Source organism: Neodiprion pinetum, chromosome 3 (assembly GCF_021155775.2).
Source record: "Neodiprion pinetum isolate iyNeoPine1 chromosome 3, iyNeoPine1.2, whole genome shotgun sequence".
Lineage (NCBI taxonomy): Eukaryota > Metazoa > Arthropoda > Insecta > Hymenoptera > Diprionidae > Neodiprion > Neodiprion pinetum.
Window position 1 is genome coordinate 41,192,830 of NC_060234.1, and position 22,822 is coordinate 41,215,651.

At 34.4% G+C, this 22,822-nt stretch overlaps 1 protein-coding gene and 1 long non-coding RNA gene across 6 annotated transcripts in view; both read left to right on the plus strand.

Moving 5' to 3' along the window:
* LOC124215167 (uncharacterized) overlaps positions 1-20,202 on the plus strand; it is a 40,955-nt gene extending 20,753 nt beyond the window's left edge. The window contains exon 3 of the long non-coding RNA XR_006882293.2: positions 20,044-20,202. This is a non-coding gene — a long non-coding RNA (uncharacterized lncRNA). The remainder of the gene's footprint in view (positions 1-20,043) is intronic.
* On the plus strand, positions 4,682-12,168 carry LOC124215163 (uncharacterized). Of its 5 annotated transcripts, none has more exons than XM_069134235.1 (6): positions 4,682-5,231; positions 6,727-6,798; positions 9,489-9,705; positions 9,887-10,707; positions 11,382-11,551; positions 11,765-12,168. In XM_069134235.1, exons 3-6 carry the CDS (start codon positions 9,504-9,506, stop codon positions 11,805-11,807), a joined length of 1,236 nt encoding a protein of 411 aa, XP_068990336.1. In that variant the 5' UTR covers positions 4,682-5,231; positions 6,727-6,798; positions 9,489-9,503; the 3' UTR covers positions 11,808-12,168. The 5 variants fall into 5 exon arrangements, 4 of the variants coding, with proteins under 4 accessions (XP_068990336.1, XP_046474164.1, XP_046474165.1 ...); XM_046618208.2 differs by having other exon boundaries at positions 4,695-5,231; positions 11,395-11,551; XM_046618209.2 differs by lacking the exon at positions 6,727-6,798 and having other exon boundaries at positions 4,696-5,231; positions 11,395-11,551.
* Positions 20,203-22,822: the final 2,620 nt, after the last annotated feature.

The following is a 22,822-nucleotide window of genomic DNA, read 5'->3' on the forward strand; positions in this document are numbered from 1 at the left end:
GCATACATCTCTCTATACATTCGCGGATATGCAAACAAGTTTAACGATAAACAGGAACTGGTTTCATAATTGTGTCCCACGTCATGATATCTAGATATTTTCAATCCTACGCGTGCGATATATTATTAAATATGTATACGCATACGTGAGGTATGAAATTAATCGGAAATCAAATCGTTATTCCGTGACGTCAACTTATAATTGCAATAGACAGTGAAATTTATCGGTGATATTACTGGCGGAAGATTGAGAAAGATAGAAACGGAAAGAGAAAAATTTTTCAGGAGAAAATCGCAAATACAGGCCATACGTCGAAAAATTGAACGTGGAATTCTGCTGCAATAATATATTATTATTATCTACACCTAATCTCGAATTTGTTCGTGATAATAAATACCATAATCATCAGATTTGTACATATAATCGATGAATTATATATTAGCTATGCGTGAAATTCAAATTTCGGTGCGAAATATCGACATCATATCGTTAACAATAACAATATAATTCAAAATTGAATATTTTTCCTCGCTTGATGATATATCCGAAACACCGCGGGTAGAATAAAATTGTTTGTAATTATTAGCGGTAATGGAAAAAGAGAGAAGGAATGATGAAAAGAAGAAAATAAATAAAACAAACACACAAATGCCAAAGAATAATAATTCAACTTGAGTTGTTGATTGAAAACTTTTTGCATCAAAAAAAAAAAAAGAAAAAGAAAAAGATAAAACAGCGCGTAGCTGTTATAATACAGAATTTCGAAAAGCCTGCAGGGCTTGAAAATTGTCGGAAAACATCACGTGTATCATTGTAAGTGTAATGTAATCCCGTGTATAATTATAATTATTATTATTTCACGCGGCTCGCGAAGGTGGAAACGGGTTTCACGAAATGACATTGACCACGAAGTGAAAGTGGGCTATTGTACTTGCAAACCGTCCGTAGATCAGGTCTAGGATCTGGGATCTCTAATCGACGTTCTACCGCGTATCCGGATACATGCAATACGTGCAAATCGCATGAATTATACATGGGCATAACAGTCGTACGTGTTGCGCGATATACGTGTAGTCACTTTGTGTGTGCGCGCGCATACAAGCTTGAATCGCACGGTGCACACGAGCCGGAATATGAAAGCAAAGTAAAAGTTGTTGGACAATATTTTCACTTTTCTTTTATGCCGTTGACTTGGTTTTTTTATTTATTTATTTAGTTTTTTTTTTTTCTTTTTTCTCTTTTCTACTTTATCTTACACGACGTTATTATATTAATTTTCTCACCGCGTATGATTAATATTACTCGTACAAGGTATGGATTTTTAAGTAAACCAACAATATACGATGTATTGCAAAGTAAATAGTTTGACGTTATCGATACGTTTGTATGATAGTTATAATTTATTAGCAATGTTCTTGTTATATTCATTCGGATATTTGATTTTGTACAACGATTGTTTATAATTTCCTTGTACAATATATTCCATAATGCATTTATGTCGTCGCAACATGCATCGTAGGTGCTTGACAGTGGAAAAGAACAAGTTTTACTGCGTTGATAGCAACTTGTTTACATCGAAATCCGTTATAATTTTCACCGTTTATGCCTACCTTGAATCGTATAGTTACATACATATATGCCGGAACAATCTCTTGAAACTTGAAAATCAACCGGGCACGCGCCAAAGAATTGAATCACATTGGTCGGCGAAATCTTCCCGCGGCGATATTCTTTGTCCGCGACGCAGGCGTGCCAACGTACGCAAAATGTGTACGTTTGAATCTTCAAAGAGCATAAGCATTGGATTCCGACCGTTCTTTGAAGAGTCGACTTTCCGACCCGACAACAAACGCTTCCCAAACCTTTCCGAGTAGCTACTTCAATTATTTGAGATTCTAACCTTGAAAATTCGTATCAACCGCATCGCCGACAGAAAGAGTTTGACAGCCGAAAACTCGGGTTGGCCAGCCTGCGCGAACAGCCGATAAAACTCGCGCATGCGCGGTTCGTTTTCAAGTTTCAACAGATTGTCCCGGTTGTATACATACACGTATGTAACCTGATTCCTGCGACTCTGTTGCGAAATTCTTCTTTATCCTTCGCGCATTTTCCACGCCGACGACTATAATGCAATATTAATATATTGCATGCAGAATGCAGATGATATGTAAGGGATCATAACACGATGTCCATGGTTTGTATAAAAGTCGATTTTAAAAACCTTCAGGGTCGTGATATTATATACATATACGTATATGTACGCAACACGTGGCCTTGTACTGTACCTTTACAGAAATAAACCGTGCGGACGGTTGCAAATTTTCTGCTCACTCGCAGCTTTGTGCAACTGCAATAATGGCGTCGATTCGTTCCCTGCAATTTAATTTAATCGTCATCGTCGTCCGATAACGGATGATCGTTTTGTATAATGAGTCTGCTATTCGGTATAGCTGAAAACAAATTCTTCGTCGTTTATACTCTTCCCAATAAACACACACCAGTATAAATTTCGTATATGAAACGTCGAAGTCGTTTAATAATGGTATAAGTATAAAATTCAACCGTATCACATATACTGTAATATTTCGGATGGATATTATTCGTATGATTACTCTGTTTATTATGCGTATTTCATTATACAGAAGTTTAAAATACGTATTATTATAGCAAAAGCAACGTATAGTATATTTGTTCATTATTCGTACGAAAATCGTTTAAAACTTATATGTTTAACGATGTTGGTACTCCATCTTTCAACGTTTTATCAGAATCGTTTCATTTGAATTTACAAATTACGAGCTATTAACGTTCACGAAATTCGTTTATGATTTTGGTAATCACAACATATAATATTCATTCATGACACAACTGCCAGCAACTTTAATTAGACGTTTATCATACTTCCTATTCACCATTGCACAGCAGTATATTGATTGTTTTATGAACGTATATCTTCGACTATTATAATGTACGTTTTATTGGTATTTCTGATCTACGCGTGATAGACGTTTATGAAATTCATTTTCAATCTTGGTGTCTACAACATCTATATATATATATATTAGGGTGTGTCGAAAATGAACTTTTTTTTTTTCTTCGCTCCTACCACTCAAAACTTTAGGTTTTGACATTAAAGAGGTCCTCGTTCAAGGAGGGCGCTGTAGCTTGAAGTTTAGAAGTCGCTCAACGAGGATTTAGGTTTCCCATCTAATTAACACGTAAAAAATATTGTTTTTCGTTCAAAATGATGTCAGGCAACCATAAAATTGGCGATGTCTGTATTTCTTGGCTTATTTGAAAGCATGACTCATCCCCTAAACGATGATAGGTCGTTTTTCGACTTACCTTGTTCCAATTTTTTTTTACGCCACTTTTCGACCACAATAGTCACTTTTTCAAGTTTACAAAGTCTCCAAGGTATCAATGAGTCCAAAATGAATTGCTACAAGTATTGATTCTTGATTCGAATATAAATAACCAATTCTAAAAATTGGTAAATTCCGTATCTTCAATTTTATTCAAAAAACCATGTTTATTTTGAGAAATTTTGTATGTTTCACTAATTTTTGGAATTGGTTATTTATATTCGAATCAAGAATCAATACTTGTAGCAATTCATTTTGAACTCATTGATACATTGGAGACTTTGTAAACTTGAAAAAGTGACTATTGTGGTCGAAAAGTGGCGTAAAAAAAATTGGTACAAGGTAAGTCGAAAAACGACCTATCATCGTTTAGGGGATGAGTCATGCTTTCAAATAAGCCAAGAAGCACAGAAATCGCCAATTTTTTGGATGCCTGACATCATTTTGAACGAAAAACAATATTTTTTACGTGTTAATTAGATGGGAAACCTAAATCCTCGTTGAGCGACTTCTAAACTTCAAGCTACAGCGCCCTCCTTGAACGAGGACCTCTTTAATGTCAAAACCTAAAGTTTTGAGTGGTAGGAGCGAAGAAAAAAAAAAGTTCATTTTCGACACACCCTAATATATATATATATATATATATATATATATATATATATATTGTACATTCATCATACAACTACCAGCAACCCCAATTAAGCGCTTAATTATTGCGGTTTTCCACTATTGCACAGAAATATATTCATCGTTTGATGAACGTATTTTTTCAACGATTATTGTTCACGTTTTACTGCTACTTGTGATCTACGTTCAATAACCGTTTATGAAATTTATTCAATATCGGACTATTTTCAAGATACATTGAATTGTATAATATGTATATTTGATCAAATGGGTTCATACTTGTTTTACTTCAACACGATTGAGGAAAATTCAACGTTGAGTACAATATTCAGATTATGAACGCACTTTTAGTATTCATGTATGCGGAACCGCCTGATGCCAAGCGGTGGCCAAATCAGTTGATTATCTTATAATTAGTTTCCGAAAAATGGACTTTAATTACCCGTTATTTTGATGCCAATATTATGTGGTAACTAAAGCTGAACACTGATCTTGTATTCATTTACCGGTGCATGGAACATAGATATAACCAATAAAAGGAAGAGAATAAAGAAGTGTCCGAAACGTGAATAATTTCGTACCAAGAATAATAATTTATTGTACATTTTTATAATTATTTCACAATATTGGTTATCATATTATAATATATTAAATCTCATTATTTGGCACGAATTACGTCAAGACTTCAATATCTTGTATGAGTACTTGCTAAAACAAGCGTTCATCATATCCTGTCGCATTTTTAACGTCGTTTGTACGTTTATTTTTCGCGCTATTTTATCGGAGTTCTGTGCGTTATACATTGTGTCACTACTGATATATTATTCTCCTGCTCTGGTGCGTCAGCGTCGGTAACGCTGCAAGCTAGAGTAAGAGCGCAATAATTATATGTAGAGACAGAACTTATCCCATGGACCGCGCATTCATACAGTAAGTGTAAGTATAGCGAGTGGTAAGACAAGGACAGCTCGGAATAACACGGGCATATATGGCAAAGTTGATTCCCTTTTGGGCACGATCTCTCTGTCGCTCTTGCGTCTCCTCTATCTTTGTCTTTGTCTGGGAGCCTATATTCATCCCCACCCTTGCAACTGGCCTCAGGCGCTGGTTATGGCGTTATTCGTCAACCGAATGCGGAGGTGCTCGGATCGATCGGTGATCGTGTAGCAAAAAAGGTGAGAAGCTATTGTTAATCTGCGGCCTAGACGGAAGAAGCAAATTCGTCATTAAATAACGCTGGTAAGTACAACTACATATTTTTCCAAATATGGTGGTATTTTGTCTTAATACATCGAGCATTCTTGGTTGAAAAAATAATGTGTTTTGCAACTCAAATTCTGTCTCTTCTGTATTTTTTTCTTTCCTTTCTTTTCTTTCTTCAAAAGAAACTATGTGTAATGTTCTGCGTCTTTTTCTCTAAACCAAACGATGTACCATAAAAATATGGAATAGTTTATTGTTTATTATATAACGTTCATGAATATTTTTGAACTGTTTTTAAACGTTATTTATATGTGTTAAGTTTACTATGATACGTATATTATAGGTTAATTATATTAGTTCTTGTCGAATTTGAGGAAAACTTCATGTTAATAATCATCCCATGTGATCATGCGGTTATTAGTAACTTTTGCTCTGTATTGTTTGAAATCGGTTTCGTGTTTATTATTTTTTTAGATACCGTTTCAACATATCTATAACATACATATGAACTCGTAGCATCTTCCAAAGTAACAAAGTATAGTAATACAGCCACGTAAATATTTCTGTGCCATCGAAATCACAGAAATATTATTTTGACAATATTTTTTATTTTCTTTTCCCTTCAATTGAAAATAACAATTATTATCCATCAGAAGAAGACGGTCATGTTAGACAATAGAGACAATAGAGAAGATCCGTAGCAATAAAGCTTTTTCACCAGTTAGTGCAACAACTTATATAGAGGTTTATTAAAAATTATGTATTTTGATCCAAAATTCTGTTTTGTGTATATTTTCTTGGATTTGGGCTGAATAAATATAAAAAAGGGATTTGCACCTGAATAATTTTGTAAACACTGGTAAAAATAGTGGTCATCTACCCATCAAACGTATATAATACGCAGGAAATTCGTAACAAGTAATTTTATTCCATTGGATTTGACTTTGATCTTTACCGATAAACGTATAGTATACTCATGATTTACGTTCAGTAGTAGGCGTCATGATATACTATTCGAAAAGTATTAGAATATAAGCAGGACATCGGCCCAGAATTGGTTCAACGTTAAACTACGATCTTGTTTAATTTGTAGTAACAATAAATAGCGATACATAGAACTATAAGTACTATAGAATAATAATATTAGTAACAGTACTATCTAGTCCTGAAATATATCACGATTCCTACTACTGAACGTAAATCATGAGTATACTATGCGTTTATCGGTAAATGTCAGAGTCAAATCCAATAGAATGAAACTACTCATTACCTGCGTATTATATACGTTCGATGGGTAGCTGACCACGTTTTTTATTCGTGTTTACAAAATTGTTCGGCTACAAATGCCTTTTTAATATTTATTTAGCCCAAATCCAAGAAAATATACACGAAACAGCATTTTTGATCAAATTACTTAATTTTCAATAAAATTTTATATAAATTGTTGCGCTAACTCGTGTAAAAGCTTTATTGCTATGAATCTTCTGTATTGACTCACGTACTACGTTCATTAGGTTCATTTAACTTTTAGTTTTCAGAGTGGTGTGCGGATATTTACGACAAATAAGGCAAGCACGTTAAAGCGTACATCATTTCTTGTCTGGTGTGTATTATTATTTAGTTTTATAACATGCCTCATGATTTAAAAGTTCTGAGTAAACGACATTTGCGTCGCAAAACAGCTATAAATACTCGTAAAGTATTACTGAGTATTGCAGGCAATAATTGTGCACTCGAGCACCTTACGAAATCACAATTAAAAGATGCTAGTCATGAACATGTGTCTTGTATCGGAGAATATGTGCACTCTATAGATAGCGATTATGATGTTGATCATATCCATCAAAGTAATGAACAGAATGAAGAAAACTCTAATTCGAACCGCGATAATAAAGATTTCAAAGACATCGAAAGTGACATAGATAGCATCAAAGCTACGTTGTACAGTTCTGAAGATAATTCAAGTTCCGTCAGCGATGAAGTGCATTTAGATGATGAAACGAACTTTGTTGAAAATTTGCGCGACTGGGCATCTTCAAATAACATCACACATAACGCGATCGATCAATTGCTAGCATTATTGAAACCAGCACATCCTATCTTACCCTTAAGTGCTAGGACTCTACTTCACACGTCACGACGTATTGAAACGTTAAATTTAGACAACGGAGAAATGTGTTATTTCGGTTTGGAGAAATGCTTGAGACAAAAACTCGAGTCAGGTCTCAAAAAAGGACTGTCACCTGAACATACGTTGCGAGTTGATTTTAATATTGATGGGATTCCCGTTTATAAAAGTAGCGGAACATCATTTTGGCCAATTTTGGGACGCAGTATTTCAATGATCGATGATAGCCCATTTGTAATTGGTGTTTATTATGGTACGGGTAAACCGATGCCACTATCTTCATATTTACGAGATTTAATTAAAGAAACGTCACGTTTAAGCACCAATGGTTTTGAGTTTAATGGCACCAAATACTTTGTCAGAGTTGGTTTATTCGCGTGTGACGCGCCCGCGAGATCTATGTTGAAAATGTGTTTAGGACATTCGGGTAAGGATGCTTGCGAGAGGTGTAAGATTCGCGCAGTTCATCTCAACCGTAAACTGTGTTATCCATGTGACACCGAATTCCAGAAGCGAAAAGATAGTGATTTTGTTGCACCTAGTGAAAACGATCGTCACGTTAAAGGACGTTCGCCTCTTTTAGATCTTTACGTGGGACTAGTCTCCCAATTTCCTTTAGATCCCATGCATTTAATCTACCTGGGAATTTTGAAGAGGTTGCTCCTTAAATACTGGGTCGAGGGTTCACGTGATTGCAAATTGTCTAAGGATATTTTGTTAGAAATTGAACGTATAATGAAACTATTGGCGCGATATGTTCCGGCAGAGTTTCCTCGAAAGCCCCGTGGATTTTTGGATTTGCATCGATGGAAAGCGACAGAATTTAGATTTTTCTTGTTATATTCCGGCCCTGTTGTAATGCGGGATGTGCTAGATCGAAAAAAGTACAAACATTTTTTATTATTGTCTGCCGCCGTGTATATTCTATCGAATACAGCCTTGTTCTCGCGTTTTCGAAACATCGCGCAAGATATGATCGAAAAATTCGTTACTCAAGGTGCTAAGATATACGGACAAAACTTTGTCGTATATAATGTACATTCGCTGCTGCATGTCATAGACGACGTAGAACGATTTGGCCCATTAGAAGAATACAGTTGCTTTGTGTATGAAAATCATTTGGGCCATTTGAAACGACTTATTCGATCGAAACGCTTGCCGCTGCAGCAGCTGAGTAATCGACTTGAAGAACTAAGTTCTATTCGTAAAACTAATTGTCAGGAAAAATTTATTCCTAAACCCAAATTTATTGGAAATTCTCGTGAATGTCAGGCTCTGGAAACGAAAAAATTCAAAATATCAATAAAAAGGCCGGATAATGTAGTAGCTTGTGGGACAGAAATATTAGTGATCAAATCAATCCTTTTCATTGCCGGAGAATATAGAATTATAGGTACTCCGTTCAAGTACAAGCGAGACCTTTATCAGAAACCTATTAAATCTTCCAAACTAGGGATTTTTTTCGTAAGAAGTTTCAACGTAGCGAAATCTTATCGCGTCGATGATATATTACATAAATTCGTCTGTCTTCCATTTAAAGATGGTTTCGCAGTAACTCCGATACTACACGAAATGAAATAAAATTTTTATTTTTTGTTAAACATCTCAACGAAACGAGCTCTCGACAAAAAACAGATGATGAACCTACGATTCTCGGCAATGTGTACGAGGAAGAGGGATTCGTTCAAGACATGTATAGTATGTCTATGTCTACCTCGCACACATTCCCGAGAATCGTAGGTTCATTATCTCTTTTATATTAAAAGTTTGCTTCAATTGAGATGTTTAGCAAAAAATAACATTATCGTATACCTATTACCATATACCGTATATGCCGAGTCTAATTTACCTAGTAGTCCAATATACCCAACTCTACCATATGTTCATAACATCACTTTTGAGCTGATTTATTATAGTTTTGTACGTCACATTGACGTTCAAGTATTGGTTAGACATGCGTTCCCAAAATCTTCATAATGTTTCATGATCGATTCATCTTTTAACTTATATACTACCTTGCATATTCCTATGTTGATGTCCTAATTAAAAACTTTTAAACTGGCACTTTTTGCTCAGAGTGGAATAAAAGTGCTTGAATTTTGATCAAATATAAATTTATACACCAGACTAGAGAATATGATACATTTAACGATGTTTTTACTCAGTCGTGCTGCAGAACTATGTATGCGGTGATTGAATTCTTGGTTGGCGAAGATAGAGAATGCGCATTGGTACCAGTTCTTTGGCTGGTCGAAAACAACACCCAATGTTACTGGCCACGGACAAAAACTGAAGATCATTTTACAAAACTTGTAAAATCAAAGGCTGCCTATGAAAAAACATGGCCAAAGTTTGCCATTCACAAAGTACTGCATACCGGAGGTGATTATTGGAACGTAGAACTTTTTTTTACAATTGTATACGGATTGAATGTTTCAATCATATTAATTTTCACTTGGATAAGAGTTACGACGATATATTTTGATCATATTGTACATTTGTGATTAATTTTGCTAATCAATGAGCATTCGGTATTGATTGATATTCCTTGATTAACTAACAGATGACTACCACGACACCGAAGCAACGATGGCGCGCCTACTGGAGCTGGGCACGTCCGATGAATCCGGAATAATTCGCAACATCGCTAAAAAATCCACTGTAATACCTCAGCAAGATATTACCAATGACGTGGACGAGAATGAAGCTACGAACAGTGATGATGTCGAACCTGAGCCGCAAAAGAAAAAACGTAAACACAAAACCGACAAGAAGAAGGCTAAAAATCGACACGTTAGTAACAAAAAAAAAAAAACGAAGCGTTCTCGTGAAAGTTCAAGTAGTTTAGGTTACACCTCTTCAGCTGACGAGAATTTGCCACCGTCCGAAGTCGATGAATCGACTTCTAACCGTAATAAGAATACTCGCTACATTAACTCAGCCAAAGGATCTACCAAAAATCAGACACCAAAGAAAAACTTGGCCCACAAGATCGTACAGCACCAGTATAATGATAATTCCCATGAGTCACCGAATCAGTTGTCTGGATATGAAACATCAAATAGAAACATTTCTAGTAGGATCATCAGGTCTACCACGCAATATGACTTATCAAGATCCTTTTCACAACTTGAACCTTCAACCCCGACCACATCACGCGAACAGAATACCTTTGAAGAAAAAACTCTGCAGTATTTAGAACACATTAAATCCTACACTGAACAAAACCATCTGCTACTACGTAAAATCTTCTCAAAACAGAAGGAAGTCAGCATCGACGTAACAAAGAAACCAGCCGAATTCCCAAAACTTCCTCTTAACTCCATGGAAGACTTCTCCAACCTCGAAAATATCCTGAAATCCGAAGAGCATCGAACTTATTTAGTGAGTAGACCTTGCAATCATATTCAAAATATGTATGTCATGACATACGGATAGGTACTAATACCGAGCGTATTCTTCAATGAGGGCCAACCCCCTCCCTAGCGCAAACCAACACAGGCACATGAGGCTCGGCCGGGAGGGGATAGAATGCCAGTGGCCATGTTAGTCTCCACTCGACCGAACTTCACGTACGCGTCATGTGCCTGAGTTGGCTTAGCACTAGGGAGGGGGTTGTCTCTCATTGAAGAATACGCTCGGTATGTGTTGACTGCAAAGGAATAATGAAAATTACTACAGGCATACAGAATTGCGGTTCGTAACGTTTTAACCCTCTCGGACCGTATGTTGCTTCTACGCAACACGCACTTTGAGGCTTCATAAAACTGTATCGGTCGCAAGGTCAGGGTTCTAACTGCATAGTTCCATTAAGCAAGGTCAGATGGCCTTATAGATACTCCTAAACCCTGAGGTAAACTGCTTTCACCCATCGAAATATCAATATGGTGAGAGATTTTCATTCAACATGAAATCGGTCTCGGTCTGATCGAGAGGGTTAACGTTAAAAAATGCTGAAAAAATATTAGGAATCGACAATCTCCAACTAGTCAAAATTGTTATCGATGTTGATAACAGTAAGAATATTTTGAATTCAATTCGACATTCATTCATTTTAGTATTTTGTTGCAGACCGGGAAACTGGCTTCTGTTGGAGGGACAAGCGGTCGCCAATGTGTGTTGGCTATAATGAGGTCACTACTCACAAACGAATTAGCGATGCAATTCAATTGGGCAGGGAGGGACAAAGTCCCATTTCAAAAGACATTGACAATGGAAACTGTTTACGGTAATGAATAATTCATGAAATTTTCGAGAAACAGTTATTACTTGGATTTATCGTGTGAAAACAATATTATTCACACATTATTATTCAAATTATGCAAACTGTTAACTTTTTTCCCAATATATTCGAGATTCATCACAATTTACATTGAAATTATTCCTTATCAGTTATCAATATCGTGATATTGTACCTTCCTTTTGATGTATTTTTTCTCAGAGGCTGTGAAACAAACCTTTCTTGGCAAGAAGGAAATTGGTGATGCAACCGAAACCAGTGTTTCGTGTGCCGTGAAAGACTGGTTAAAACTAGCTCGATCACGGCATACCTATGTACGAAAGAAGGGCTAAGAAACTGTGGTAAACGTCAACTAATTTTAAAAACAGTCATATAAAAGTACAAATCATACAGGCATATAAATATTTCTGATATAAGTGTAATATTCTTAGCGTTTTCTGTTAGTTGTAACTACCGTGAAGACGAAAGTATAGTGTAGGTTGAGCTGTGTCTATGAGCTACAAGATGTACCTTTTTTTTTGATAAATGAGTATTTATAGATATAAGATATTTGTGTAACGTTCTAACAAAGATATAATAAAATCGATTCACATATATAAACTAAATTCGTACGCTTTCTAACTCAACCCAGACTTGTTTCTAGCTAACGTGAAATGATCTTCCTCTATAGCAGTGTACTATATACGCTTTCAATTACACATCCAAGATACGTTATGTATTCAAGTCTAGAGGTCCAATTAAAAACGTTTTTTAACACTGTATAATATTCGTTTAGACATAAATAATGAAAGATTAAAGCGTCATTAACAGAAAACATTTTGTCACGTTAGTTAAACGGACATTGTCAACACATTTTAATAGAAAAAATTTCCTTCATAATTTGAGTTTTAAAACGTACTTGCGAAACGTCTCTTAGTAGTCATCAATATCCAAATATTAGACGATTACCATAAATATTAAAATAACGGATTTTCGATACGTTTTATCAACAAATTGAGATACGATTTATAAATGTTTGGTTTCAAACGTATAAAATTTGCATATGAACAACTATCGTAAGACGTCCACCAAAAACGTTTAATAAACCGAAATCACGGCGGACATTCTTCGCAATAAAATACGTAGGTGCTGCACGTTTATTCTACAGAATAAAACGTTCTTTTTTGACGAATTTCATACGCTTTATATACTGGCATTGTTTATTGGGTTGTTTATGCTCTTATCCTTTACTTGAGAACAGCCTCGATCCGTGTTATCTTTTATGCCTTTAAATTTATTTGAAACTTCTTTCCAATAACACAGTTTAACGATTAAAGAAATTAAACGACGCAGTGAGATTTTATTTTTCACTCTTTTTAATTATTTTCCAAAATCCGGAGGTTTCGTTAGAAAAAAAAAAGCAATCCGAGACCGATCAAAATCCTGATGATTCAACTTTGTCTTAGCAACGGTTGTTGTACTGAAATTACGATGGCGAAAGAGTGAAAAAAATGTTGAAAAAAAAAATGTTTGTCGTATAAATGTTATAACCGTTGTTGCGGAATTCTTTAAAATTATATATTTTGCACTACGCTCGAGTCGTTTTTTCCAAAAATTAAATTTTCTTCAACAATAAGAAATATGATTTATTCAATGAAAGTTGACTAATTAATAATGTATAAAGAAATGGTTGAAACTTCTGTTTTACAGATCAATTCCAATTATATACGTAAATGCAAGAGTTCCGATTGTTGGATTTTTTTATACAAATTTTTGCCTTCTCTCGTCGTATTTTTTTTCCATGTTACACGAATTATCATTTGTGGAAATATTTTATTTTCTACAACCCATCCGCTACATTATGTATTTTAATTTTAAGTTTGAAAGAATGATGATGGAAAAACACTCTAAATACTTTTTTTACCTCGCAACGACGAATAACTATTTTCTAGTAAAATATTTTCTGCCTACCTTCTCCATCTGCAAATTGGTGTTACTAAAAATTTTGCTGTCTTCATCGTCATCCGTATTTCCATTGTTCTATTTCTCCTTACTCGCACACCCAAAAAGGATATTGTTCGTATCGTGATATTTCAATCAATGTTCATTGGATTCACCAAGGAGAAAAATCATCGTTTCACATTTTGCTAGCTCAGAGAAAATACATTGTTTCGCTTTTATGATTGGGAAACTCTGACTCATCGTTGATTGTACAATCACTCGGCTTTTGAACTCCTCGGTGCATCTGCACCTAAATTCAGACATTCTCTGTTCTATACTTATAAATCGATTAGATTACGTGAGACACAGTCTTATCCGATATTTGATAAGACGAAAGAAAGAATTTAAAAACAAGTATACTCGTATGAATTAAAAAAAAAAAAAAAAAAAAAAAACATGCTTCGCGCAATAATGATTTTAAAAAATTGAGCCATTAAATATGGATGACAGTAAAAAATTGTAATTGTATTGACGGTAAAGTTCAGCCATTTAGTAATTATGCGATGCATGTATACGTTGTGATTGGAAAAACCAGAAATCCGTTATTCAGAGACGTATTAAAAATAAATTCTCAACTAATAGTCGATGAGATGTTTGTCTTTCAATTTTCGATGTTGTTTTCTTCTTTTCCCCCGCAATTTAAACATACTTCGTAATTATTCAGTTCGTGTCTTACTTTTTGTACGCTTCGCATTCTTGTCATACGTATAATTGCCATTTTTTTTTCTCTTTGTCTGCATCGAGAAGCTTTTTTTTTCGTCGATCAGTCTACCTTGAATTTTCAGGCAAACTGATTCCGTTTTTTCGTTCGTCTTTACTGCGGACTGATTTCCGGGTTGAACAAAAAAAAAAAAACTGCCTTCCACACGTAATTGCCATTTTTTACTTGTTCTCTCTGATTTACCTTCTTCGTACCATCAATCATTCGTTCGATTAAAATAAGCGTTTTGAATCCCAATAATAATTACATGAATCCAATGAATATTCTTCAATTTAGGTGAAATTTATTCAAATCAGGTGATTGTTTTCAGATTTTATGACGCTTAAAATTATTCGAATACCTACTTCTTAACTAATATATTGACTTTTTTTTTTCCTTGTGAAAAAAGAAAAAATCTAACCAAACAACCATTGCACCGATCCTAGTAAATTTATTAAATTATCTTTATCTAGTACGTCTTGTTCCCAGCAAAACAAATTATCTATCGAACGAAACAACAAATCAGGGAGAACGAGTAAATATATAATTACTTGTAAAAAAGCTATTGTTCTTCTTTCTTGTCAGGTTTGAAATTCTTTTCCAAAGTTACAGTCGCAAAATACATGTACGTAATATAATGACCGCTCCGGGGCGAGAATGAATTATCGATGGTCGTTTAAAGTTTTCCGGTTTATTATCGACCATCCGATTTTCGAATATTAGTTTCATCTATTTCACGTGATGACGAAATATAGTGAATATAGAAGGGAAATATCGAGAACGAATTATTCTTCAATTCGATTGGGTTTTGTTTTGGATTTTCGATATTTTTACATTCGGAACCCTGGTCATTCTGATTTTCGTTTTTTTTTTATGATTTTTTACACCCAACTATGTGTGAGTATATTTTAATTTTCGAAACTCTATTTTTCGGAGCTTTGCTTAATCGTAACTTGAAGTTTTGAAATCTGGCATTTCGGAACTTTAAGCCATCGGGTTTCCGACCATTTGAAACTTGGTTGTTTCTCCAAAGTTTGATTTCTTTACTTCAATTTTCGCGACCAAATAATTCGGATTTAGGCGTTTTCGTAGCTTCTCAAATTCAGCACTTTAACCCTGCTCCACGTTTCGCACAACGCAGCCAGAAAGATATTCGAAAATCGCGTGCGGTCCTTATAAGCGCATAAAATTTTCAACTCGATATCTTATACAGCACAAAAAATGAACGTGCAGATGCTAAACGGTAAACAAGTTCGTCATATGCGGATTTTTTTTTCTCCGTAAGCCGGATCGATATCCTTTAGCCACGATCTCAAAGGTGTATAATTAAATTTGTTGTTCGTATATTATTATTCGGATGCGACTTCGTCGAATGAAGAGTCGGTCTGAAATATTCTTAATTTTTTCAATCATTATTCAAAGAGAAATTGTTTAATTTCTGCAAATACATTTTTTTAGTTGATAATATCTCGTTGCCACGTCGACAATTATCCCCTCAGAATTTTCACCAATTTTTCACCAAAATACATACGTTTCAAGTACGATTTTTAATACGCTCACAATCCCATGTCCATAACCATTCGCCTAGAATAATCTTAATCGAGTCTAAATTACAGGTGAAACTCCGTATCGAAGGTCTTACAGTTAATTAACGATATTTATATTACTTTCAATTTAATAAATTTCTTTAGCAGTACAAACAGCGTGGTAATAACGACGCGGCAGATTTTTTATGCCATGCGTCTCGAAGCGATATTCAATTTGACATTTCGGACAAATTTCTCGTTTCCTTGCATATGTTGAACGTTGGTCTTTTTTCTATCGAGACGAGTATTTAAACGTATAAGAGATGAACTATGAAGAGAAACATACTTTATATATATATATAAATTATATATATATAATTTCGTTAATTTTTCAAATTCACCAGTTGTTCAAATTTACATATTTTCTATACATTTTTACATTTCGTAACAATGATAATAATGATAGTAATAATAACAATAACGTTAACAAGACGAAAAAATTTCATCGAGAAAAGATATAAACGAATATGAGTGGCACACTTGGCCGACTCTCGTTGTCTCTCTTTTTCCTTCGCATTATGGCGAAAGGTCTGCAGCTGGTTTGAAAATATGTTAATACACATTCGGCCAAGGCCAGACTTCGACTGCATCAGAAGCCTTTTATAATTCAGGGGTGAATTCCGATCGGTTCTGTACGAAATACCAACGTTCTTTCGATTAAATATAATTTGATGCATTCGGTTGTAATTTTTTTTACTCAATTTTGCAAGTAACTTTGGGAATAAAAATCGGACCCCGATCGTCGTCTTTTTTAACGGGTGGATCTCATTGTGATTTTTTCTTTTTGCTCGTTTGTTGTATTCTCATCTTGTGTAATTATTTGTCGAATAGTGCAATGCAGATATAATTACAGTATTAAAACTTTTCGTTTACTCCTTTCGTAGGAAGTGTCTTTTTTTTTTTGTTTTTTTTTTTTTTTTTTTTTATTGTTTCTTATCTTTCCTTTCTTTCTCGCTATATTACGGATATGACTTGCATCAGTCATCGTGTTTACTGATTTGAATTCCTCGCATTGCTATAAAGGCAGTTTTGATCGTAACCAGTATTTTGCATCTTAAAATCCGCATATAGGTCAAATCGTCTGACGCTCGAAATAAATTCATAAATAATATTATCATTACAATCATCCTACCTGCATCATTTATCTGGAACAATGACGATTCGAATGATTTTTCTTTACATATTGTTTGATTGAATTTTTATCGTTTTATATTGAACGCAAATTAAAATATATCCGTGTAACTTTGCGACTGGTAACAGAAACCTTTTTCATTCTGCTCTTTCTTCACTCTTACGTTTGACGAATGAGAGAGAAAGAGAACTATGAAGTCCCATAAGGAGGCTTTATTCTGCATTACGCGTAATTTAAATTCACATATGGATCGACTTTAACTTTTTTATACCCACATACATAATCGTTAACTTTTGGCTGAGTTAATTTACGTACATTACACGTGTATACGCATACTAGTATGATCAAATTGTAGAAAGAATAGGATGTGCAGATGGTGCCTTACCTCGAAAAAAAAATTCATCCTGACATTAAACGACCGTAGTTCGTAATGGCGGCTGGATTATCCATATTCAACGGGTACGGTCGTTACGAGAATTCTGTCTCATATTATTGTTCGAGAAAAAAGCTAACCCGCCGACCTTGGATTCGTTATATACGGAGATATTTGAGAGCTTGGGAGAAGACAGCACGAATTTTCATGTGTCGCTGATTACACAATTATATATATATATATATATTGTTCCGAGTTTATATTAAAATAAATCAACATTGATTCTATACATGGAATAATGACCAACGTATTCATTTATTACTTATAAAGTTTGCTTTTGCCTTTTTTACATTGGTGGCTACGACGAAAAAATTCGATACTTATTTATCAATGTAAAAAAAAAAAAAAAAGAGAAAATAAACACGAATCAATCAGACATAATGCTTTCGTTCATCAGATTGAAGTAAAAAATAAAAAAAAGACAAATAAAAAATTCGCCCTTGAATCCTTGTCCGATTCCACGTTCAAAGTCACACGTTATACGATGATCGAAACATCCAACGTTTAACCGGATTTTAATACCTTACGAATACATGTGTGTGGAAAAATAACTGAAGAAGATAAAAAAAAAAAAAAGATGACCGATAAAAGAGCTCCTCGTCTTATTGTGATCCTTAATCTTTGATCTCTCGTCTATTATATTTCTCTCTCACTCTCACAGTCTCTCCGTCTCTATCTCTATCTCTATTCTCTCTGAGAACTTTGCACGCGATAGAATTGTGTGCACATGCATCGTGCGTGAACGCATGCGCAAATGCAACGTGATTGGATGATATTTTCGAGCGATGTTCAAACACCGCAGCCTCTTTACAATTCTAACAAAAACATCGAAAATATTTGAAATGTCCGTATTCGTGGTAGATACATAATATTTATGGCCGTTAAAATTTGATTCGATGTTCAACAATATCAACCGATCTCTTACGTATCGTGTACCATTCTCTCACGTGACAATATTTGACATGTGTAATTGTTGAAATCATCCTGGCAAGTTCAGGCGATGATTTATCCATCTAACAAATGTGCACGTCTTGTGCATCTACGTTAGGATCTTCCATATTCAGGATGTTGACGAATTTTTTCAAGCATGCTCCTCAAATCAATTTCAAATGATTCAAAAACAATCGCCTAATTTTTTCAAATTTTTATCTCAACTCTAAACCGTGCCAACAACAAAGTGAATTTCCTCGATTGAAACAGACGTGTTTCGTACACGTTATCGGTATATATTTTATTATAAAAGTAATAATGTTTAAAAAAAAAATATGTGTAACCGCGATGTTTTAGCGGGCATTACTGCTACTATTTAAGAAAAAATTCACACACTGAAAGAAATTTTTATTTCCGGTTACCGCTCAGTCCTTGACTATTTTCATTTTTTACCACAATCGAAAAATACAGTTCTAGGTAGAAAATGAAAATTAGTTTTCTAGCCGTTACCGGAAAGTCTAGTATCCGTTGCTATTCTTTCTCGTTACGATCACTGTTAACCATATAAAAAATTGGGATATGCTCAAGTCGCATTTAGTAAACTTAAAAATTCACAACAGTGCTAATATTGAATACGATTTGCGGTTTTTACCGTTATAAGTATATTCAAAACTCACGCCTCATTCGCACGAGAATTTATAATCATGTGTAAAATTATTGCAAGCCTAGTTTTCAGATCTGAAATTATTTTTATTTTCATTCAAGTTTTGCGGTTGCGGTACTTGCATGCGATAATTGTTTGTAATAAATTATACTAAAATTGTAATGCGAGAAACTCGAGGTATCATCGTCTAAAGCGATGTAAATCTACTAGACTCGCTTGTTCCTGGAGTGCAGTAAAACGAAAAAACAATATCGAGTTTTTATGCAGGAATTTTTTTGCGCCTTCGTTAATAAAAACTTCCGCATCGCAAATGATCGTATACTTATTATGCACGTGTGTGTATTTCACTCACAGTTTTAAACGAAAGTACATATCTGAATGTCAATTATGTGCAGTGCATGTATTATAATAACTTGAATCGAAAAATTTACGGTAATTTAGGCGGACTGAAGACTCGTTTGCGGAATGCAAATTCTCCTCACGATACTGTTAGAGCAGAACATTAAACAGGTTGTTATACATCTATAACCGTAACTCGACAAACTTTACACACAGTGAATCAGCTGCTTTGGCATTAGGAATTGAATTACATCCGGATTCGGTATTCGATCATTCGATATGCCATCGGATATAGATTTCATCCGATTGAGCAACACTTGTAATTACACTGAGAGCAATTTTTAGTTCCTGTTACCGCTCAGTCCTCGACTATTTTCATTTTTTACCACATTCGAAAAATATATTTCTAGGTAGAAAATGAAAATTGCTATATTTTCTTGCAACTGTTGCGAAAATTTAATGCTTGTGCAAGAATAAATTGACTTTAAAGCCTTGTTTAACTAAAAAAGCTAAAATAAAAAAATAACTACGACATCCCCTTAAATATGAGAAAATTTAGAGTTTAAAAAACGCCCGCGTTATCTACAAAATTTTTTTTAAATTCTACGAAGGTATACATCAGTTATTTACTCGTCCTACGTTTGTTTCGCGGTTCGATGAGTCGACGTTTTTTTAACATGTTAATTATCGTTCTTACAATATGTTTTATCTTTCAGATGTAAAAACCATATTAAAATCCGTCAGTGGACGGCTGCGGTCTGGAGAATTGACCGCGATCATGGGTCCATCGGGTGCGGGAAAATCGACGCTACTCAACATCCTCACTGGATACAAGTGAGTATAACACATACGCATATGTATACACATATATATATTATTTATTTATACTTATATAATACCGGATTTTACGTAAATCAAATATTTCTCATTATCAATCATCGTATTCATACGTGTCTCAAGTTTCGCTCGTTATTTCTCACACAATAATGTGAAAATGATTAAACGTGACATTTTTTTTTTTTTTTCTCATCTCTTTGGGAGAAAAATGACACTGTTTTTATACACCAAGGGTAAAATTGGATGCTTTAATTGCGAGGATTAAAAATAACCGATAGCTTCAAGTTACTGTCAGTTTTGGGTATAATAATAATAATAGTAATTATGCCCCAATCTTGACGAATCTAATCTAATCGCACTTCGTAGGTCCAAAGTTTGCAACGTTGAAACAAATCGTTGCACAACTGGATTATGCGCTCAATAATTTCAAGGTTTAAAACATTTAATCGTTAATTTTCGTTCTAATTTATTTACGAGAGAAAAACACGTAGATCAGCGACATTCGGAAAGTCCGTTTGTCCTCATTTAGCGTCCGAACTTGAACTTTAAATCGTTTAATCGCCAGCGTTTTTGAACCGGTGGAGATAAGATTTACTACTTTGTACAGAATTCTGCTATGACGATACGATCTTGGTAGCTGAAAATAAAGTGACGCTTAGTTTCAGTTATTTTTGCAATGAATACGGCAAAAAATTAAAATTATTAATTATTTTTCTTTTTTTGCTCATAAACACATCAAAAGTCCGGAGAAAATGCAAATTGCAAACAGTCGTAGAATATAAGAAGCGTATAATTTTTTATTCCAAACTACCTGACAGTTACATTAGTGCGGTACATATTTTTCACATAATTTTATGCCTCATACAGAGTGTATATAATATATATCGTATAAGAAAAGGTGTAACATGTACGTCATGAAATGACGCAATCATCTGTGCGCGAAACGAATTGAACGACACAGCGTGAAGCGTGCTAATAGTGAATTTATCGTCAAATTCTCTATTCGCGTCCTATTTCATCATTTGCATAAAACTCTTTCTTTATTATTTTCCCCAACTAAATACTTATTACTATATTCCGATCTGTATTCATCGTCGTCTACTGCAAGTTACACAATTTTTTCTTCTTTTTCTCTCTCCTTCTCTCTCTCTCTCTCTCTCTCTGTGTCTGTCTCTCTCTTTCCTTTCTACGGGGTCAAACGTTAATTTTACGCACGAAGATAGCGGTTTGTCAATTCCGAATCTGTGTCAGTAACTGAATATTTGTGAGACAGCTGCAAAGTATAACACAATTTTGTAACATTATCGTCGGAATTTCGTCAATTTCACGAACTATTCGACATTCATTATCTTTTACATCAAGTCGGCGTCTTCGTCATTCGAGACTTTTACAATTCAATTCACGTCCATGTTATAATATCTCGTACGTGACCTGAAAGTTTGTATTTACAACACTCGCTGTTTAAACATATCTGTGAAAAGTTGTACGAATACAATGTTACAATGTATAATTGTATGAGAGTAAATATACATGTTATTACAACTATTTATAGACAAAAAAAAACAAAAACTATTTTTAATTAAGGAATAACCGCACGAATAAGAAATAGATTAAACTATTGAATTGTAACACCATCTCGAACATCATTTTTTACATCAAGTTACACAATTGGTCTGAATGTGTAACTTTCTCGTCTTCGAGTCACAGCTAGCTAGCAGTTGTTTGTAATAACTTTAACCTGCCGATGTAACAACATGTATAAACAACGGAAAGTTTTTGAAGAGGAGGTAAATACTTGTGTTTTCTACGGATCATCAGGGCCAGGGGCGGGATAAGTTTTCACCTACATTGGCGGACGTCTAGCTGCTGCTGGTATATTGGAAAACGTTACGAGGTCGGTTGTTATGTGGTAAACATTGAGGGAAAACAAAAATTATGTTGCAACGCAGAAGCTGGCATAAGAAACGAAAATTGTAAGCTAAGAGTCGGCGGATTTGTAGGTTTTTTTTTTTTTTTGTTTTTCATTTTTTCATTTTTTAATTTATTCATTTTCGTTCGTTTCGTTGCCGACACATCAATATTAAATTACGCGTGTATAGCATTACAGATATGCATGATTGAAGTGAGCAATAAACTATAATCCCGTTGCACGGGTAAAATGCGTTGCGTGATTGTTAACCGCCACACCGTTCAATCAGGTATAAAACAACAAGAAAATTTTCATTTTCATTTCCTGCAGATTCATTCCAGTAAATCGTACCGTACGTGTACAATGTAATGATCAACGTCACGCGTGCAGTTTTTTTTTTTTTTTTTTTTTTTTCTTTTTTACCTCGTTCGGATTGTTTGATTGTAATTATTCTACAATTGTTTTGTTTCAACGAGCAAATTATATGACGCATTTTCAATATTTATTGTCGCTTGGTTATGCATAATTTATTTATTTTTTTTTTTCCTGTTCGTTTGATAAACGATGTATATGCTAATTAATTAACCTTTTGAAAAATGTGAAAGAAATAATCTACATTGATGCAAAGTTTTATAAATGTATATATATATTATTGTAGATACGTAGAATATAGACTAATCGATGAGAATATTTGTATTTTTAAGACACTTTTTCATATCTCAGTATTTGAACGCATTTTATTTTTCTCA